This window comes from Erythranthe guttata, chromosome 2 (assembly GCF_056151865.1).
Source record: "Erythranthe guttata isolate IM_541 chromosome 2, IM_541, whole genome shotgun sequence".
In the NCBI taxonomy this organism is placed as follows: Eukaryota; Viridiplantae; Streptophyta; class Magnoliopsida; order Lamiales; family Phrymaceae; genus Erythranthe; species Erythranthe guttata.
This window is the reverse complement of record NC_142534.1, coordinates 13,678,959-13,702,170: the sequence shown is the minus strand read 5'-3', so window position 1 is coordinate 13,702,170 and position 23,212 is coordinate 13,678,959. Positions and strand designations below refer to the sequence as shown.

The 23,212-nt window shown below is 33.1% G+C and overlaps 1 protein-coding gene across 1 annotated transcript; it reads left to right on the top strand.

Annotated features, from left to right (window-relative positions):
• The first annotated feature begins 15,982 nt into the window (after nt 1–15,982).
• On the top strand, nt 15,983–19,775 carry LOC105957033 (kinase with adenine nucleotide alpha hydrolases-like domain-containing protein). Its single transcript, XM_012980943.2, has 9 exons — nt 15,983–16,483; nt 16,790–16,869; nt 17,149–17,896; nt 17,984–18,232; nt 18,309–18,469; nt 18,546–18,625; nt 18,710–18,857; nt 18,984–19,133; nt 19,236–19,775. Exons 1-9 carry the CDS (start codon nt 16,282–16,284, stop codon nt 19,473–19,475), a joined length of 2,058 nt encoding a protein of 685 aa, XP_012836397.2. The 5' UTR covers nt 15,983–16,281; the 3' UTR covers nt 19,476–19,775.
• Nucleotides 19,776–23,212: the final 3,437 nt, after the last annotated feature.

The following is a 23,212-nucleotide window of genomic DNA, read 5'->3' as shown; positions in this document are numbered from 1 at the left end:
GTGCGGATGGAGAAGCATGTTCTTGATTCATGCGTGCTGATCGAGCGAGGGTGCGTCTGGCATTTTGTGAATCGCCACCCGCTGGTCCTCCGGAGATAAAGGAGATGATTCCCCGGGTAGGTTGGTTATCGTTGTTATCTGGGTCACGTCGATGACCCCCGTCTTCTCGTCTTTGTTGTTGATCTCGATTGTTATCTCGGCGTGGAGGATCATCACGGCGTTTATTTCGCGGCTTATCGATGTATTCGCCTAAATGGCCTTGTTTGATCAGCCTCTCAATTACCGCTTTGAGTTGTGCACATTCCTCCGTAGTATGCCCTTTGTCCTTATAGAATCGACAGTAACGATCCGACCTTTCTCGCTTTGCATTCGGCTGCATAGGACGTGGAGGCTCGACTAAACCTCTATGTTCTATCACGTGGAGGATTTCAGTGAGGCGAGCGTTTAACGGAGTGAACCTATTGTAGGAGGAGGAGGGTTGGCTTTGAGGTGGAAGTGGTGGACGTCGGTCATCACGTCTCCTATTGTCCTAACGGTCATCTTCCCTTTTCCTTTTAGGAGGAGCATGGGTAGAGGCTTCCTCTATCCGGATCTACTTTTCGGCTCGATTTAGCAACTCCTCTAGGTTGCCTGGGGGTCTTCCGGCGATAGATTCCTTGAATCTACCCGGTTTCAAATTCTGCTGCATAATCCCGGAGAGCATGTCTTGCCCTACACGGGGGACTTCATGAACGGCTTCTACGAAACGCTTAATGTAGTTGCGGAGTGTTTCGTTATCTCTCTGGACTACAGAGAAAAGAAGAGCTGGGGTCTTGGCATATTGTTTGTTGATGGCGAATTGGTTGGTGAATCGGGTCGACAACCGAGCGAAGGTGTCAATGGACCCTATGGGTAGGGAGTTGAACCAATTCATTGCCCTCTTGGAGAGAGTGGTGCGGAACATCTTGCACATCGCAGCGTCTGTTCGGCCATATAAATCCGCCATAGCACTGAATTTCTCTATATGCTCCTGTGGGTCGGTGGTCCCTTCAAATTGAGGTAACCCCGAGATCTTTACTCCGTGAGGCAATACATCGTTGAGAATGTCTGTGGTGAAAGGACTGCGTCTTGTCGGTATAGGCATTCTTTCACCCATTAGATTATTTGGTTGGGGGAAAAGATTCTGGCGAGACATTCTGCTGTTTACCTCGCCTTCTCCCTCATTAAAGAGAGGGACTCTCTGTGGTGACGCATTCCCCCGTGGGGGTGAGCGCCGACGCTGCTGTCTAGGTTGTGCCTCTCTGTGGTTAGTAGATAGTTGCACTCGGGACCGTGGGTCCGAGGTAGAGGAGGAGACACTTATTTGATTTTGAATTGGCGGTGGGGCCACAGGTGGCGCTACAGGTGGAGCTGGTGCCGGTATCGCATTGGGAGCGTTTGCTCCCATTGTGGCGATATATTGAGTTACGGCCTCCGTGGCGGCGCGAGTTGAGGCTTCCGCTATCATGCGTTGGAGCGCGTCCTCGGTTATTTGAACCGTTCGAGGAGCAGGGAGTGGTGGATCGGCGAGTGGTGGATCAGCAGCACGTGGGGGAGCTGGCTCCGAGGTACGTGGAGGAGGTGGTATGCCCGATCCTCCACGAACTGGAAGATTATTAGCTGTGTCATTTTCTCTCCGAGCTGATGCCTCAGGAGGATCTTGTTGGCTACGTGATCTGGTTTGCATCGTTCCCACAGACGGCGCCAAAATGATGATGCTAGAGTGTAGCTCACCTAGGGGGTATAGAAAATGAGTTGGGAGAGCAAAGCGGATCAGTAGCTTGATAACTTGATGATCCTGAGGTCCCTGCGAAATGAGCACACGTGAACTAAGCCGGGGGTTGATCCGGCGGAAACCCCTCCGACGCTCAAGTTAGATGTACGGATCGTAGAGATAGTAGAGAGAATAAACTCGTGGTTGATTATCAATAATGAGAACGTACCTTTTCAAATGAGTAAAACACCTATTTATATCTCGGTGATTGGGTTGGGCTTACTTTGTTGGGCCCAAGCCTTACTTTGAAGGTATTTGGGCTTTCGTGTAGTGGGCCTAATTAGTAGATATATTTGATGGCCCATTGGGCCGGCCCATTTAGGTATATATATATATATATATATATATATATATATATATATATATATATATATATATATATATATATATATATATATATATATATATATATAATCTGAATATTAGAAAATGTTAAAACAATATTGTAGTTTTAATTGTAATGTACTAATTTAAGACGGTAAATAATCAAATATAATTAAATTAAAAAAATATAAATATTCACATTTTATACAGATATCGCAAATTTTTTAAAATAATTAAAACGAAATGAATATATTTTTTCAAATCATTCCAAATACACTAAAATTTCATAAATTATTCGAATGTATATTTAAATTACAAAGTTATTAACATAACTATTTAATTAAAAATTTAAATAAAAATAATACTAAATAAAAGAATCAAAATATTACATTTTTCGAAAAATAAAATTATAAATAAGATAATAGCTTTCGGATTTATAGAATATAAAATTTTGAAATTACATATGGCAAATATTTAAATGATGTAGAAATGTTAAATATGTAAGAACTTAAATACGTACCAAAATCAAAATGTCAACTAATCAATTGAGGAATACACGTCATCAATTGAACTTCAACTAAGCAATTTGGAGATATGACATAGACATTTGCCACATTTCTTTCATAGATGGCATAGGTCCTCTTTTTATATTATATATAGATGGTAAATACAGTTTTATTTACAATATAATAAAATAAACAAATAAATATGATCCAAATTTATTGAAATAAAATTATAGAAACTAATATGAACGTACAAATTAATAATAATGTATGTACATATGAACAAAATAGATAAAAATAAGCATTATTAATGGACCCAAAAATTAATATTGTTACAAAAATATGTAAACGCTAAATAATCTATTACATGCTCAATCAAGTTCATTAATCTCAATTTCTTTTTCATCGAAACCAAGCTTACAATCATCTCACGTATAATCAAAAGATGGAAATGCATAAATATTTTTTTTCTAAATCCATCCTTAAAATATACACGGATCATATTTATGCATGCTATACAACGTCGCAGGGTTTCTCTCTTGCTAATGTCGTCGCGTATAACACAAACGATGATATCCATGGATTTGCAAAAAAAAAAAAAAAAAAAAAAAAAAAACATAAGTTAGATTGTTATATGTACACATACATAATAAATGAATAACATCATAAATATTCAACGACAAATAAATGCTTCAAGCGAACACGTCGATAAATACTAATTGCATTATGAATTTACAAAACAAAAGGAATAAAAAAAAAAAGTTTTAGATGAGGACCTTAGTTTAGCATGATTATAACAAAATATGTAGATGAAGAGAGAGATGAATGAGTTGGGGTTGAGATTGGGGGTATTTATACTTAATTTTCACACACTAAATAAGTAAATAAAACGACTTTAAGGAAATCATATATTGTTTATATTAGTTAATGTATATATACATGCATATATACTAAAACATGTATACATATATATTTCACCATAATTGGACATAATTAAAATAAATGTAAATTAATTTCATAAAATTAAAAATAGACATGATTGACAACAAATCCGGTGATTGATTTTATTTGATGCAAATTCAAATAACTTATTAATAATTAATAATTGAAAGTCAAATTTTACATAAATTAAAATTAATTATGATGATATTATTTCCATAAGTTACCAATATATAATAGATATGATATTGATTATATATATGTATATATAGATATGTATATATAAATGATTTAGATAATAAATGCATATCCAGAATATAATAAAAATCAAAATATATGAAATATGCACACCTTTTTTTTTTTATCCTTTTTCTTTTTTCGTATTATAGTAATAAAACTATATATTTCATAATATATTAAACAAAATAAATCAAAATTAATATGATTGATATAATCTATATCAATCAATGATATAGTTTATATATAATTATTTCCATGTACATTGATAAATTAATTTATTAATATATTAATTTGAATTATTAATTAATATATTATTTAAAATTAGACTATATATATATATATATATATATATATATATATATATATATATATATATATATGAATTTCATGTATAATGATATTTGAATATGTTAATAAAATTTATATTTAATTATATTTCATTTGATTATGATTAATTAAAAATAATAAATTCGAAAAATATATATATATACACATTAGGTTTTATATATATTAAATTTTTATATTCAAATGAAAAAATTATTAAATATATATTAATTTCTTAATATTTTCATTTTATACAGATATCCTAATTTTTTTTTATTAATGGATATTTGAATATTCCAAAATATTAAAAATTCAAAAAAAAACAATTGTATTCCTTTATTTTAATATTTTAATATTAAAAAAATAATATTTTTCTAAAAATTATTTGAATATTCGTAAAAAGTTTGAGTATCATGAATTTTTTCAATAAATGTATTTTGAATTACTGAAAATATAAATATGATTTTTTTTTTCTAATTTATAAAATATTAACTTTGGAAATAATATATATACATGTGGTAATTGTTTAAATGAGTGTATAAATGTTAAATAGGAAATAACTTAAATACATACCAAAATAAAATTGACAACTCATTAATTGAAGAATCCACCTCATCAATTGAACTCCAACTAAGCAATTTTAACAAATGACATCATCATTTGCCACATGTCAATCATTGAGGGCATAAATCCTCTTTTTATATTATATATAGATTAAACAAAATCAGGAATCAAAAAAATTATATTAAACACGTATTTTAAGTATAGTATTTACAAGATTAAGTATGAAATATAATGGTCATAATTTACGAAATGTTACGGTCCGCCAGTTTTGGCCCAACCAAGTCAGTTTCCTTATGCTCAAGTTGGTTCAAATGTAAATAGGCCCCTTCTAGAGATTTTTAGAGGATTCTAGAAAACTTTCTACACCTTTGTATTTGTAGATATTTTGTAGGAATTATTTGAAGTGTTCTAATGAACAACTCCTGGTGTCCATCATCCATTAAGGAGTTGATCTAGTATAAATAGGAGTAAGAACTTTATTTATAAGCATTCAAAAAATCCAAGCAATTGTAAGCCGGTTCTTTGTTAAGAGAACAAATCCGTGACAAAAAAAATCTTATGTTAATAACTTGATTATTGATTGCACGAGTTTACCAAAAAAAAATAATTGAGTCCATCTATTGAGTTTTTTCGTGTTTGATACGAATTACAAATATGTCTACTTGCAATCAATTGGAGATCGATTATTTCCAGAGTTTTCTCTACTTGAAATTTCTACAAAACAGATACTGATGTATAGATTATAATTCCTTCAAACTATTTCTACTATTAACCCTAATTAGACCCAAATCACTACACTATTTCTACAATTAATTAGCCACTATATTGGACTTACTAATTACCGCCCAAGTGTATATTAAATCAAGAATGTAAAAGAAGTTGAGTATCAAGATTACTTGGAAAATGTGTACGCCGTGGAAGAACAACCCTTCTTCTCCTCAGAACGTATGAACAGTTTATTGTTAATTCACTTCAGGTTTATATAACCGATTATTTATTTATGTATCTATTTTTAGCTAATCTTATCATGGAAACATGGCCTAAATCCAATTAATTGTTGGATGAATATTGGAGATTGGAGCTAAAAACATATATTTCAAAAATAGTTGTGAAAACCCAACAATTGAAAGAAAAAAGATAAATATGTTTGCAACGAAATAATATTTATCTTGTAATTTCGATCGTAGTGGGTTGACCGTAAATTAAAATGTCCCGTTTCTTTCTTTTTAGGGTTAGATACAAATTTATCCATGTATTATCATTAGTGTTGTTTATACTTCACGTACTACAGTATGCGATAAAGTGGCTCATGCCGTCAATCCATGTTAAAGAATTCATCCCATTTCAAATTTGACCGACCGGTCATTGCACTAGATATTAGACAATTTCTGACGAAATACTCATCTGGTCGTGTATAAAATGTGTACTTATTTTTTCTTTCTTGTACTCAATTTACTCTAATTTTTTTTCATGTTTCATCCGTAATTTTATTTTGCACAGTTAAAAAATTTCGTCCAGTTTTTTTTAAAAAAGATTATATTCTAAAAATTATTTACAGTGTCCTCACAACCTAAAATTATCACCCAAAATTCATGAATCTCTTTTATTCTGGATATTTTTTTTTCTGAAATTTTATAATTTCATTTCCAGGTCAAATATTATCGATTCAAAATGCTTCCCGTAGTTTTAATTATCAAAATTCACGCATTTCATTTTTTTAGGTCCAAACACTACATGGCATTTCTTCCTAGAACTATTTGTTGATGCAAATCGAAGTACTACGTAGTAAAGAAAAAAATTGGCCAAGTAATAAAGCCAAAAAGATGCATATTTATATCATATAAATGTAAGGGTAAAAAGGTAACTGCGCTACATAAATTAATGGTGCTAGAGATTGGGAGTTGACCGTTAAGTTGAGGGGTCTCTTTGTCATATTTTTTAGTATAAAGAGGTATATGCGACGTTGATAATTTGTACATGGATGTAATCTTTCGAACTGGCTAAGTGGTTTAGGAGCACTAAGCTGAATTCTTTAAAATTGTGAATCTCTCCATCGGACAGTTGGTTGTACCATAATTGTGCGGAATCTTCTAAGGTGGTTGCAAAGCCGAGCCACTTTATACCATCATATAAACCGTGCGAGTTGCCGATGTTTTTTAATTTACAAATGTGCGCCCACTGGTACATAGTTCCATCATAAGTGAAGAGGACCACGATGTAGCCCATCGGGAGAGTAGCCTCATTACTTCATCGTAGTTCCAACCACTGGAGTGGCCGGGTTGGGGAAGTCCCCCAACGTGTGTCCCCATTTTTGGTGCCATCAGCTTGATCCATCTCTCCCAATCGTGCCTTCCGGTTTTTGGCCGGAGCTTTGTTAGTCATCACCGCAATCTTAATGTTAAGAACTCAAATAACATTCCCACAGACGGCGCAAGTTGATTAGCCTAATGGTTCTATCTAATACAGACTAATAAAATGGGCTTGAGGTGAAGAAATCCTAAACCAGAAAGGGCTCATATGTTTCTTAGAGACCTGCAAAAGGGAATACCAGTGAAGGGTTAGCGTTAGCACTCTGATGGTCAAATCAGTCGGAATCATGGGGAAACAATATATATGTATCTAATATGGTATATTGAAGGTAAGAGTATATTCGAACTACCAGTAAAATGAACGTGTCTCCCCCTTGTACCTCAAGACCTTCTGTCTGTGGTCAGATTGAGACGTGCGAGTGATGTGATTACTTCAGAATGTATTTGTTTGTTAAGGGTGAGCAACCTCATTCCTTGCCGACTGAGCTAGTTCAGTGTCCGCGATGCAATTGTTTCTTTCTGAGCAAAAAGCGGACCTTTCGTTATTCCATATCATATGACAGGTTTTCAGTATTTTTTTACATTTGGCCGAATGTAGTCATATAAGCCGCCTATGGTCACCCCACGCTAGTAGCAGGCTTAGTGGGTAGGTACTAGGTAGGGTGAGAGTGAGCTTGAACTTTGTTTATAGAATTTTATTTATTTGGGCTTTTTAGGGCAATCGAGCTCATATCAAGTTGAATCATTTAATGCACCAAAAATTAATTTAACATGAGTATTAGGATACGTAATTAAGGCAAATACCATGTCTTTATGAGAAAATTGGGTCCATAAAATTTGTGAAGAAATTAGCTTCAGAATTTTTGCACACTGTATGACTAGGGGTGCAAGTTGGAACGAAAATTCTGATTTTCGCCGGTTCCGATATATAAAGTTCCGATTTCGGAATAAAATTTTCATTCCAACTTCCGAAATTTTCCGATTTTTTTGGATTGGATTTGGAATTATAAAAAGAAAAGAAAAATAGAATATCCGATTTGCTATTCTATTTAATTTCCATAATTAATTCCGAAAATTTTCAATTTTTTTTTGAAAAATACACCTATAAATAATATATATTATATAATACTTATTTTAAGTTTTTAATTTATTTTCTGGAATAGTGATTTGATTTAAGTTTTGGTAATTGACACTTTGCACCCACGAATTACATGTCATTGACATTTTGCATCCTTAAATTGGAAAAATGACTGAATGCACCCTCATATTATAATTTCTTTGGCACTTTGCCCCCTCATTCATATTTTACCTAAAAAATGACCGGTTACCTGTTTGTGAGTTTTGAAGAGTGGTAACTTTGTATTTATTTTATTTTTTCATAAATTTAGAAACCCTTCATCATGTAATAATTGAATTCATCATTTTTACCCTTGTTCTCAATTCAACCCCCCTTTTCTTCATGCTCAAATCAATAAAATCATTCGAAAGCAAAGCAAAGGTACTTCTAATAAGCAAAGAAGCAAAAGGGAAGCTTTTCTATTCATTTTATAGTCTAGTCGTCAACATAAGGCATACAACAACATGGTTGAACCAGACACTGAGACAAGTTTGCCGGTGCTGCCACCTTGACTTCAAGAAACTTCGTCTAACATTAAATACGTAAAAGTTTAAAACTTTTTTTAATTAATTTTCTGTTTGAAAAGGAGTTGGTAGTGACAGTACCATAATGTAAGGAAAGAGATAGAATCAATAAACGTCGACGAGAAGGTGAGGGCAGCGTAAGTCCCTGTGCACCACAATCTGCTTTTCATCGTTCATGTCGCGTCTACTATACCCATCAGGCGGAGGCAAAACATGCTCTCTTTGATGGGTAAAATGATGAATTCGAATATTACACGATGAAGGGTTTTTTAAATTTATGAATAAAATAAAATAGGGTAAATGGCACTTAACCCCTGATTATTTCACCATTTGGCATATGACCCCCTTTTGTATCAAATTGGGCATATTACCCCTTGAGGTAGGGCTGGAAAAAAAATATCGATTACCATATACCATGGTATACCAACCAATGATTACCGAAAAATTACCGAAAGAACGGTTACCATTGTCTATGTTACGGTATTAGTACCGTACCATTACAATATGGTACGGTATTGGTATTGTATTTCTAATACCACAGTAGTACCGTACCGTACCACAATTTACATTTTAATCCGATTAATATGTTTTTTTCGATATTATTTTTTGTAATTCTATTTTGTTTACTTAGAATCTTATAAATGGCAACAATTATTTTTTCCTTAAGCTAGTGGTAGTGTATTGTTTTTTTTTTTTGCTACCAAGTTGAATTTTGCAATTGAACATATATGTTCTACTAAATTGTCTTTTATGTTCCCTATAGCCAACTAATTTTATTATATATGATGTATGAATATTTTATATTTTTACCTACATGTATGTATAGCATTTGTAAAGTATTTATTGTATGTAAATTATTAAGTTCAATCAAGTTCCTAACAAATACCTAGTTGTTCCATTAAACAACATTTACATTATTATGGCATATGTTCTTGTTTCAATGAAGCAAATTATGTTAATTATTCCGATTATACACCGGAACTTCTTAGAAAATAAAATACAACTCATACAAGAGTAACTAGAACTATTTTCAATTGGGATATATATGTATATTTTTAACTCATTTGTTCTTTAATCTTTGATACATCACCAAATACGGTAGAGTACCACGTACCGATTGTACCGTACCGGAAATAACGGTATACCGAACATTGGTATACCGAACTTTTTGGTACGGTAACGGTATGAAATTTTTCAATACCGCAATGTACGGTAGGTACACGGTATTGAGCCAAATGTTTGGCAACCGTACCGAATCCACCCCTACCTTGAGGTATGATTGATGTAGCTTCCGTCACCTTTTCCTTCTAACTTAACGGTGCGTGTACATCACACCATCGTAAAGCAAGTGACTGTAATGACAGGTCAATGTAGGTTAATCAAATAAGACTAAAACACCCCCACCCCTTGTTTTTCCTTTTTCTTTTTTGAGAAAAAAAATGTAAGGGGCAAATTGGTCCAAAACAAAGCTTCCAAATTGAAGAATGTGAGAATCTCAATTTGCTAACAGACTTAAGCCCTTTCTTTCCAATATCATATCTCCCTTCCAAATGGCTTTTGTTGAGGGTAGGAATATCCATGATAATAATATAGTTTCTCATGAGATAATGAACTACCTTCATAAGAAGAAAGGAAACAAAGGATTTATGGCAATTAAAGTTGACTTGGCCAAAGCTTTTGATCGAGTTGAATGGGGTTTTCTGATGTGTATCTTATCTAACCTTGGTTTTTGTAAGATGTTTTCAGATTGGATTATGCAATGCTTATCTACCTCATCGTTTTCTTTCCTTATTAATGGCTCCCCACATGGCCATTTCTCTCCTTCTAGAGGCATAAGACAAGGAGATCCACTCTCACCATTCCTCTTTGTTCTCTACACCGAAGCTCTTTCTAGAATTCTCAACAAAGAAGAATCTTCTGGACAATTTAAGGGGGTTAAAATCTCTAGAACAGCTGCCTCATTTTCACACCTTCTCTATGCTGATGATCTCATTCTTTTTTGCAGGTCTACTATGAATGATGCCTCAAGTATGAAGAGAACGCTGGATAAATTCTCTACCTGGTCTAGTCAGCTCCCAAATTCTAGGAAATCCTTTATTCACTTCAGCGGGAACACTGTGCCTCAAGACAAACTGGCAATCCTCAATTGTCTTAACTTCAGGGAATGCTCCCACATGGAGAAACACCTTGGATTACCTTTTTGTATCCCTTCATCCAAAACTATGGCTTTCTCTGACCTCTCTGCAAAGATTAACTCGAAATTAGCAGGTTGGAAAGCCAAAACACTTTCCCAGGCCAGTAGAAGTGTACTCATTTCTGCAGTTGCTCATGCCATCCCTTCTTGCCATATGTCTGTCTTTCTCATTCCTAAAAATATTTGTCACAAGATTGATGCTTCATTTCGTAAGTTTTGGTGGGGTGAAAATAAAAATGGCAATTCATTCATGCCTAAGTGTTGGGATTCCATTTGCCTCCCAAAATCCGTGGGTGGTTTAGGATTTCGTAGAATTTTTTATTCCAATAGAGCTCTGATTTCCAAGATCACCTGGAATATCGTCACCTCAAAACCCAATATCTGCACCCAACTTCTCACTACCAAATATCTTGGTCTCCAACCTTTAATGACAGTTAAACCCTCCCCTTCTAGCTCTTCATGGATTTGGAAAGATATTCTGAGCACTACAAACTTGATTCATAAAGGAGCATGTTATTCTATTTCCAAAGGCTCCACAGTCAGAATTTGGGAAGACCCTTGGGTTCCCACTCTTCCCACCTTCAAGCCTATTCCCTTGCCACATATTGATCTCATTTGTCCTACTCATTGTCTAGTTCGCAGCCTCATGCTAGATGAGTCCCATTCATGGAACATAAGCCTCCTTTTGGAGCTGTTTCCACCAAATGTTGTTACAGAGATTAGGAAAATTTCCATTTCTCCTATCCCTGAACCCAACTCTCTCTTTTGGTCTCCCTCCAAGTCAGGGAGATTCTCTTCCAAAAGTGCATATTTAACTGACAATGCTAGTCGTATCTCCCGTAGTCTTATGTCTGGTTCTTTTCCTTGGAAAAAGCTTTGGAATGCCAAAATCCATAACAGACACAAGCTGTTCCTTTGGAGAATTGTCAATAATATCCTCCCTACTAAAGCTAAACTTCAAATCTTCATGCATATTTCAGATCCTTTGTGTCCTTTTTGCGGGATTGAAACAGAAAGTGTGGACCATTTATTTCTCAGATGCTCCTTCTTGGAACAGCTCTGGTTCATTTCTAAATGGAGATTCCGTCTTTCTCCTTTTATGAATGAACCTATTGCTAATTGGCTCGCTCTGGTTCTGGGAAAAAATGGGAGATTATTCCCTTCTGATCTTATTCGAGAAGAATTTCTTGTGTATTTGGCGGTTTTCTTTGACTCTATTTGGACAAACCGTAATCTTATTACTCATGGATCCCACCCTCTTTCTCTGCAGGATATGCTCAAGCTAGCATCATCAAATGCTTCCATTCATTGGACTAGCCAGCTCTCAAAAACAGTTAAAGCTCCTCTGCTGGCCTCAAACAGATGGATTAAACCTCCTCAAAATTGGTTTAAAGTTAACTCTGATTGCTCTTTCGTGGACGGTAACGCATCTTCGTCCTTTGTGCTCCGCAATTCTAATGGATCCATTCTTCGAGCGCATTCAGCTACCTTCCCTGCTATTGATGCTCTTACTGCTGAAGTCCAAGCCATCTTACATGCATGCAAATTTATCAATCAGGTGAAGCTTAAACACGTTATTTTCGAAGCGGACTGCCTCACTGCCATTTTAAGCATTAATGACCGCTCTTCTCCCTCATTTTGGTCGTCCAAGGTTCTCATTGAGGAGATCCGTCGATATTGGTTTCTCTGGCCGCAATGGAAGTTCAAACTTTGCCCTCGGAATGCCAACTTTTCAGCCCACCACCTTGCGAAGTGGGCATTTTCTTGTAACTGGAATGATTTGGTTCCTGTTGATTTAATTCCTTCTGCTTGTTTTTGTGATGAGGGTTATCCCATTGTAGACTTTTTTCCCTCTTAATTTAATGTATTTTATTTATCAAAAAAAAAAAAATCATCAACTATAATTTACAATTTCCCTCTCAAAAATAAAACCATTAATTACCCTTATACCATTTCAATTGATTTTTTTTTATAATAGAAACAAATCAGTTGGTTACTCATCTAGCAAGTGCACATGGTGTAAACTAAAACAAAGCCATAGAAAAAAACAACATGCAAAACGACAAATGAGACATGATTAAACGACATTACACCACACATGGCTTTGATTATCCAATGACATAGGTCACTAACATGGGGTTGATTGGAATAACCTCTCAATTAAATTAAATTAAATTGTCATTTTCTCCCGGTCAAATCACGCTCTTCTCACTTTAGTTTCATTAAAAATAATAAGGGTAAAATTAAAAACACCCATAAAATCTATGGTAAAATAACTTACAGGCTTATATGGCATTACCTTACTAGTAATTAGAGTTAAATGCAAAAATCCCCTTTGTGTTACTTCTTAGAGGCCAAAACCCCCTAGGAAAAATTAATTGACCAAAACCCACCTTAATAAGTGTTCAATCGAGCACACTCCACTATATTTTTATTTTTTTTCATTGACCGCTCGTGAAAAGATTAAAGACCCTCCATAAAAATATGTACAATCCCTAGAATATTATGACTCGAATGAAATTTTCAATTCAGTCCCTAACATTTTTAATTAAGCCCTTTTCTCCAATTGAAAAAAATAACACACTTATATTTTATTTTCTCAGCTCACATATACACACCTCACCTACCATTGTCGTCGTCATCGCCGACGCCACCTAAAGCCAGATTAAGTGACGAATTTGCAATAATAAAAAAAAGGGTAAATAGCAACATAGGTAGCGATTTCTGGCCTTGTCTGATTAATAATAAAAAATTGTATTGTCTTGATTCCCATCGAGTTAATAATTTAACACGTTCTCATCACTGAGTCGGAATCGAAAAAAACTATTATTTAAGTAAAGTTATTAATTTATTGAGATGAATTTATCGAGGTTGTACTATATAGTACTTACTTTTCACTCTTATACAATACCAAATCTCAATCTAAAATCTGGCCTCACTTAGTAAATGAAAATATAAAATAAAACCCTTATAAAGTAAATATAAATGAAAATCTGGCCTCACTTAGTAAAAATTATGTTGTGGATCTGCATAGAAAATATAAAATAAAACGCCCCTCTACCGTTAGCATTTATTCTAATTCAGTTAATCAAATCCTTTGACCACTGTTGTAAAGAGAGTTGGCTTTTTTTTTTTTTTACGAAAATACCTCAAAATTCTTTACGTGTAAATTGTTTAGTTTTTTGCCACTTTCACCAGATTTTTTGCTCTTTTCATCCTTTTTGTTTTTCTTTATTTAGTCGGTTTTTAATATTTTAAACTCCTTTTTCCTTTTGAATCTGCATAAAAAACTGAAAATTGAATAAATAAAAATGAAACTTTGCAGATTATAAATGAAAAAAAAAATCTGTAATTTATTTTATGAAATCCTACAAACCCCTAAAATCTGTAAATAAAAATCTAAATTGAAATAAAATCCTAGTTTGAAATAATTGCTAATTAAAAACGAAGCTTTTCATATTATGATCGCAAAATCCCCCAAAAAAGAAAATAGAAAACCCTAAAATAAAACACTAAAATCGATTATAAAAAAAAGCCATAATTTGAACGAACTAAAAAATCGTCAATAATCCAACAGAAAACACCTCATTTTAACTTAAAATTATATCTTTGACGTCTAAGTTTATTGGAGTGAAGAACCCCCAAGAAAATCATCTCGTAATTGAGAAAAAGAAAATCCTAAAATTAAAATCCAGAAAATTAAAACCCTAAAATTAAAATCATACCCTCACACCAAAAGTTCAAGCTTTTAATTTGCTCATAAAAAGTTATTCAACAGATTTCACGAAAACTTTGAGAATGATACAGATTTTGTAGATTTTTTTTTTTTTTTTTTTTTGTGATAAATCAAACAGAGAAAGAGAGAAAGAATGAGTTGTTTAAAGAGCGAAACAAGTTCAAAAAAAATTAAGGATTCTATCAGATGTAAAGCGAAGTAAAAGAGACATTATTGCACAATTTTAACAATGTTAAAAGTCTGATCATTGAATTGACCTGAAAAATAGAAAAAGTGTCATTTTACACTCAACTTTAACATTGTTAAAAGGCTGATCATTGACCATAGAAAATAAAGAAGATTTGATATTTTCCATACATCATAGAGTAAATAATATCGCTCGCAAATGACCCAGGTGCAAAATGAATTTTTGCCCTTAAAGTAATGATAAGTTTGTTGTTTTTCTTTATTCTTTGCGTGTTAAATTAAATTTTAAAAAAAAAAATCAATAAATTGAATTCACTACATTATTTGATAACATTTGCTCTTATTCTCGTTCTAATAAAAGTAACAATGAATTGCATTCACACTATTTGTTAATTGTATATGACTCGTATTTAATATAGTAGCAAAAGACCAGATACGAAATCCTACTATTAGTACTAATTAATACATATAATATTAATCTTAATTTTTTATTATATAGAAAATATTATTGCTTTTTTTTTTTTTTCTGAATGGCTTGTTTTATGCTACACTCTATGCACTTTACATGCTATATCTTCACTTTGAACAAGGGTAAATTACAAACACTCCTAAGGTATGGTCAATTTACAAAAAAAAACTTTCTTGTTTGGATAATTACATCTACCACTTTTAACTATGATTTATTTTTTACACATCCACCCTTATGGTGTCAAATTCAACATAATCATCTAGATTTCGTGGAATGTGCTCTAGTTTGTACTCGTTTTGTGTAAAAATACAGTTTCTGATACACCACAATCTGATATATACAAGCCAAAAAACACATATTATGATCGTTTTGCTTCAAAATGTAGAGTTCGAATGGGATAAAACGAGTACAAAAGTGATAATATTCCATATAATCCCGAAGATTTCACTAAATTTGAAAAGTTGAGGGGGTCGTTGTAATTATCCAAACAAGAGAGGGGTTTTCGTAATTTGACCGTACCTCAGGGGTAGTTATAATTTACCCTTTTTTAAATGAATTATTTTGAAGAAAACATTAAATTAATTTTCATTTACTTTCCCTTTGCCTTGCAAAACCAGTAAACAGGTCAAAAAAGGAAAATGCATTAACCTCTAGTCTTTTCAATTTAATTCCAACAATTACTTTTCCATATTAAAAAAATAAATACAAATCGGAAATATTTTCCAAAACAAATATCAAACGTTTCATAAATATATATCTGCACAGAAAGAAGTAAAATCAATACATTCCAACGGTGCTATAGCACACAATAATTAGCATTTAATCCCGCGTAATTAAATATTTTAATTAAGAAATTAGACGTGGTTAGTTACACTATATATGTGTCACAATTCCCAAAAAGAAATTGAGACGCCTAGAGAGAGAAAGTAAATTATATATATATAGAGTCTAGAGAGAGAAAGAGAGGGAGATAGATAGAGAGAGAGAGAGAGAGAGAGAGGAGAGAGAGAGAGAGAGAACGGTGTTGTGGTGTGTTCCTCGATCTGTATTTTATGAGAAAATGAGATTGGTGACCGGTAATCCTGGAGTTGTGGAAGAATGCAGTTGTGGCGGCGCCGGAGACGACGGCGGTGGCGCGGCGGTGGTTGTGGTTGCAGTGAAGATGGACTCGCCGAGTAGGGAGTTGCTGACGTGGACGTTAGTGAAGGTGGCGCAGAGCGGCGACCGAGTAATTGCTCTACACATACTCGATCCCGACGCCGGTGAGTAATTTTCACGGTTTCACACGCACGCAGTACTGTGTTTTTTTTTTTGGTTGTTTCTACTTGCTACTATCTCTCTCAATCGCTTTCCGATTTTTCCACCTTGTACTGTGTGCCACGTGCGAAAACAAAATTATTGAGTTAGAAAAAAAATTAGGTTTCACAGTTGTATGAATTTGTGAAAATTGAATGTATCGTTGTTTTGTTCATCACTTTCATAACCACTTAGTGCCTGGATAAATGATTTTTTCTTCGTGATGTTTATTTTATTTTATTTTAATTGTTTTTATTTTTTGTGTGGAGCAGATAAATTGACCCTGCTTTCCCTAGTGAAGGCTTTTGATTCAGTGCTGGCTGCTTACGAAAGCTTCTGCAACCTAAAACAGGTATTTTCTGATTTTCCCTTGTACAATCTGATTTCCAATTTCTTACCTATCTTGATTTATTTTCCTTTTTTCTGCCCCTTAAAATTAATGTAATTAGCATTTGAATCACTAGTGTTTGGGGCTTTACAACTATCTAAATTTGCTTAATTGTCGAAAGGTCCGAATTCTAATTTACGGGTTAGAAGCATTAGGGGACTGTAAATTCCATCCTTATAGCTCGATATAGCGGTTTTACGCATCAAGGTAAATGGATTTGCTAAAAGCAGTAAAATTCTGTAGGTGGATTTAAAGCTTAAGGTCTGTAAAGGATCTCCAGTTCGTAAAATCCTATCTCGGGAGGCAAAAGCATGTGGTGCGACGACTTTGATTCTTGGTACTTCAAGTTCAGGTGTCCATCACAAAATCAGATCAAGGATCTCTGTTGCCAAATATTGTGCCAAGAATCTCCCGAAGAATATATCGGTTATATGTGTTGATAACGGCAAGACTGTGTTCGAAAGAGATTCGAATGCGAATGGAAGTCTTGATGTGTTGGAATCGACATTAAAAAGGCGGAAGATATTACCGAAGAGCCCGTTGAGTCTACCACCCCAGACGGTTCCATCATCAAACGATGCCAATCAATATACTTCAACGGCTTTGGTACCCTTAAAAACCCAAGAAATGCACGTGTGTAAATCGAGATGGACAATACTGCGCAGGATGTTTTTCTTCGGTCTGAAAATAACCGAAACTTCGTCCCCAAAGAAATCATCTGTGGTGCAACGGATATTAAAATTACCAAGTCGAATTGCAGCAATTTATCCGGATCAGAAACAGATAACTGTATCTGATAAGGATGAATGTCATTCAGAACTCGACTCGGAAAATGGAGCTATTGTACTGTACTCATCTGACAGTAACTCTGTTTCTTATTCATCTAATATGTTCTCAGACGAACTCAAAGCTCTTCGAGAGAAGTACTCAACAACTTGCCGATTGTTTAGCTACCAAGAACTCTTGTTATCAACAAACAGCTTTATACCTGGTGTGTTTTGTTAATGGTTATCCACTATATTAGTTCTCACTTCCTTTTCGAGGGTCTCATTTATTGATCTTAAATTTATTTTTTCAGAAAATTTGATTGGAGTGGGGGGAAACAGCCAGGTTTACAGAGGCTGTCTACCAGGAGACAAGGAATTAGCAGTGAAAATTCTAAAACCATCGGAAGATGTAGTGAAACATTTTGTTTCGGAAATTGAAATCATCACATCATTGCATCACAAAAACATAATATCTTTAGTCGGCTTCTGTTTCGAGGAAGACAGATTACTTTTGGTCTACAATCTTTTATCCAGAGGGAGCCTAGAAGACAATCTCCATGGTATGTATATATATTTATGGTTATTCTGTTTATAAATTTTAATAGAATTTATCTTGATTACTGCCCTCTGAATTAGATGCTGGGAAGTCGGGAAACTTATTTGGTTGGGAAGAGAGATATAAAGTTGCCTTAGGAGTGGCAGAAGCGCTCGACTATTTGCACAATACAGCTGAAGCAATCGTACATAGAGATGTTAAATCTTCAAATATCCTTCTTTCAGATAATTTTGAGCCTCAGGTACTATAAAATTAATTTTTTGCTTCATATGAGAACTATACTGTGAATTACACTAATGTTTGTTTTGCCGTTACAGCTGTCAGATTTCGGCCTTGCTGTTTGGGCTTCACGTTGTTCACAGCATACGTATACGTCAGAGCTCGCTGGCACATTCGGGTAATTTATATATAGTCTCACTTAAGTTTGTACTCTGTAGTCATTGGCAAATCATCGGATACAATTTTTTTTCTTTAATTGCAGCTACTTGGCTCCAGAATATTTTATGCATGGAAAGCTAAACGAAAAAATTGATGTCTACGCATTTGGCGTTGTACTTCTTGAGCTATTGTCTGGTAGAAAGCCAATTGATAATGCATCCCCAAAGGGCCAGGAAAGCCTCGTCATGTGGGTAAGTTCCTTCTTTCTCAAGTTTGATTTCCGATATCTAGATGTTTTGCTGTGTGTATAATATATAGAATGGCTTCTCTAAAATCAGTTGTATTTCGTTTCTTTAAATTGGCTTAAAATATTTCAGGCAAAACACATTTTGAAGGAGGGTAAAATTTCAGAACTACAAGATCCGAAGTTGGTTAATGCGTGTAACCACAAAGAGTACGAGATAATGGTTTTAGCTGCCACCTTGTGTATCAGAAATGCACCGCAATCTCGTCCTCAAATTAGCCTCGTAAGTAACTTTATTAACTTCCGAGTTTTCTTGAAAATGCAAAATAAATAATATTACTTCTAGTTAATTATGCACTTAGACTGTATCTGCTACTGAAAACAGGTTTTGAAACTCCTTCAAGGCGACCAAGAAGTCGTCGATTGGGCCAGGCAGGAAACTAAATCTTGCGAAGAAATAAATGTTATCAGTAATGAACAATCCGCCACAAACATGCAATCCTTCATTAATTTGGCATTTCTTGATTTGGAAGACGATTCTGATTCTATTAGCAGCACTGAACAGAACATATCAGTTGAGGATTACTTGGGAGGTAGATGGAGCCGTTCATCAAGCTTCGATTAATTTATAATTTTCATCGTTTTCTTTTTCATTCGGTAAATTGTTGTTCTGTGGTTTGTGCATATACCTAGAGAGAGATAGAGAGAGAAAGAGAGAGAGAGAGAGAGAGAGAGGGGGGGGGGGTGGGGGGGACTTTATTTGTTCTAAATTGCAAGGTGTTGGATGAGAGGATCCAATGTTAAGACCTCCTCCTTTACCTGAATGAATTCTTGGGATCTCATTTTCATGGGATTCTTTGTTCATATTTGGCTGAAAATTTGCTATTTTCATTTATCCATTATAGTAAAAGAATGAAGTAATTGTTGTTGTATAATGTAAATTTCTAATGGCTGGAAATAGTTCATTTCAGTGTTTTGAAACCTGGGCCGGCCGGTTGAACTGGTTAAACCGCGAAACATTGCCTTGTCCGGTCTGGTTTGGCCGGTTGAGTCGTAAAATTAGGACCAGATCGAAAATTGGTTTTTTTTTTTGGCCAAAATGGTTCGTTTATTTATTACAAAGAAAAATAAAAATAATAAACAACTAAAATGTCTAAAACAACATCATTTTATTGCTCAGCTGAAAAAAAAAATTAAATCAAAATAAAAAATTAAATATAAATGATTATAAAATAAAAAATAAAAAAAAAATCAGTTGAACCGGTTCAACCGTAACTCAATAGCTTGTCCGGGTCAATATTCGTTCCGATTTTTTAAACATTAGTTAATTCTCCCATTCCTATTTGACCAAATGGTTAGTTAGATGTTCCATTCATTATTTGGTAGTTTATTTTGCATTAAACTCTTTTTTAGAAGTGTTTTCTTGATGGAGATGGTTTTTTCTTGGTCCTTTTCAGCAATTATTTTCTATCTCTATATTATTTATTTATTATTATTTTTTTTGGGTATTAAATTCCAAATATGCTAAACAAATATGTTATGTCCATACAATTAGTGATGGTTTACATCAAAGCTTGGACATTGACTTGTTTAGAACCATAGATTATAAAGTGAACTACACATACACACCACCTCACATTTAAATATACATACATGATATATCTATTTCCTACTAACTAAAGTATGCATATTTTTACAATATTTCTTAATTTTATATTGCCTGTTTTGATCTCGATCACTATACAATAATGTGAGTTAATGATGGCTAATTATTTAAATCTATTAAAATTATAAAGAAAAGAAATCAAAATTAATTGTGATTGATGAACAACTCATTTAATTAAGTAGTTAAATTGTCATATTCCATCAATTTTTTTATTTTTTTTTTGTCAAAAACACTTGATTAACACTTAAGGCATAAATTATAAAAATAATGTATTTTGAAATGAGAAAAATAAAATATTAAATTAAAATTCGACCGGTAAAGTAATGAAAAATGTAGGGACAATGTATACTTTTTTTTAATTAGAAAAAGAAAAGAAAAGAAAACAAAAGAGATGAATATTTAATGTTTTGTAATACTTTATTTTACCTTCAATTACTAAACTATAACGTCTTAATTATAGCTAATTATGTGAATTTGAAAAAAAAAAGAAAAAAAACTTAAATTAATTGTCATTGATGAAGAATTCATATAATTTAATTAAGTAGTCAAGACTCAAGTGTCACATTTCACCAAATTTGGTCAAATAAAAATTGCCTATCATTTAATGCATTCAGTATATTAACTAATAAATATAAATGAATTTTGAATGGGAGAAAGAAATAAATAAAACTGAACTTTGACAATAAAAGTGACCAAAAGTGTAAGGAGCATGAATATTATTTTTCAATTTTTTTTAATTATAAAAGAAAAGAAATAAAGACCCTGTGGTTGGAAAATTATGAATATCTCAACTCACTTGATTTGAATGATGATTTTTAAATGACATTTTTACCCTTGATTAGATAGTGAGCACATTACATTGTTCACCCCTAAAGTTACGTACAATTGTATATAGACTCCTCATGCTTTAAAACATAACAATTAACAAAGACCTAAAAATATTTTCTAATATTCGACTTCAATTTTAGGGCGAATGGCAAAAATTTTGCCATCACATGGGACTTAAATGCATTTTGGTCCACAAAAAAAACAGTCTCTCAATTAAACCCATTTCCATGTCTTTAGTCTAAAATACCCTCAATAATATAATTCTTATCAATTCCACCAATTATGCTCTAACTTCCTTAATATTACACATTAACCTCGGATTTAAACAAATATATCACATTAACCCCAAAAACTTTTTTTTTTCAGAAAATATTTTTTTTTCTGAAATATTTTTTTTCCGGCAGATTCCTGCCAGTTTCCGGCGTTGACCGCCGGAGACCGGCGATCTCCGGCGTTGACTTTTTTTTTTTTTTTTTTTGAAAACTTTTTTTTTCCTGAAATTTTTTTCCGGCCGGTCAACCACCGTTGACTTTTTTTTTTAATTTTTTTTTCTTAGAAAAAAAATATTTTAATTAATATTACTGTTTTGGCTACTAAATTACTGTCTCAGACAGTAATATTACTGTTTGGGATAGTAATATTATGAATATTATTTTCGCGAACAGTAATATTATTAATATTATTGTCTAAGACAGTTAAATTACTGTTGGAGACAGTAATTTAGCATCCAATGCAGTAATATTAATTAAAATATATTTTTGTTAAGAAAAAAATTTAAAAAAAAAAAAAAAAGTCAATTAACAGTTAAATTACTGTCTCCGACAGTTAAATAACTGCTGGAGACAGTAATTTAGCAACGAATACAGTAATATTGATTAAAAATATTTTTTTTTAAGAATAAAAAAGTCAATTAACAGTTAAATTACTGTCTCCAACAGTTAAATAACTGCTGGAGACAGTAATTTAGCAACGAATACAGTAATATTAATTAAAATATTTTTGAAGAAAAAAAAAAGTCAATTAAAGGTTAAATTACTGTCTCCGACAGTTAAATAACTGCCGGAGACAGTAATTTAGCAGCCAAGACAGTAATATTAATTAAAATATTTTTTCAAAAAAAAAAAAATTATAAAAAAAAAAAAAAAATAAAAAAAAAAAAGTCAACGCCGGAGATCGGGCGGTCAACGGCAGTTGACCGGCCGGAAAAAAATTTCAGAAAAAAAAATTCAAAAAAAAAAAAAAAAAAAAGTCAACGCCGGCGACCGGCGGTCTCCGGTGGTGGCGGGTCAAAATTGAAATTAGGGTTAAAATTGGTTAATTGATGAAATTGGGCTAAATTGGGTGTAAATCATGAAATTGGAGTTGAATTGAGTTTCAATGAATTGGGGGTAATTTTGGTATATCTAAAAGGATTTTCCTTATTTGCAAATAAGTTTGAATGGGCTGGATTTATTTGAAAGACAAAAAAGTTGGATGTCCCTCTTTTAATTAAGTGCCTTTGTCATGGGTCTATTTGTCATTACCCCTTAATTTTATTTACTAAAAAACTGCTAGACAAAAATTGTCTAATAAATTTGTTATGAACATCATTACAATTTTTTTTTATTTGACACAAAAAAAATTCTACACTTAATGAATTTTGGTTATAATATTTGGTATTTTTATAAAATACTAGTAACTCACCCGTGCGATGCAAGGGGATCAATTTAAGTACAATTTTTTAATGACAAAAACACGTCAATGAGGTAAATCAAACACCTTTATGAATGAAAAGAGGATGTTAATGTGATGTATGGGGTAATATAAAAAATGAAAAATATGTTTTAGATAAAATAATCGAACGAAAACTTTAAAAAGTATGTTTTAGA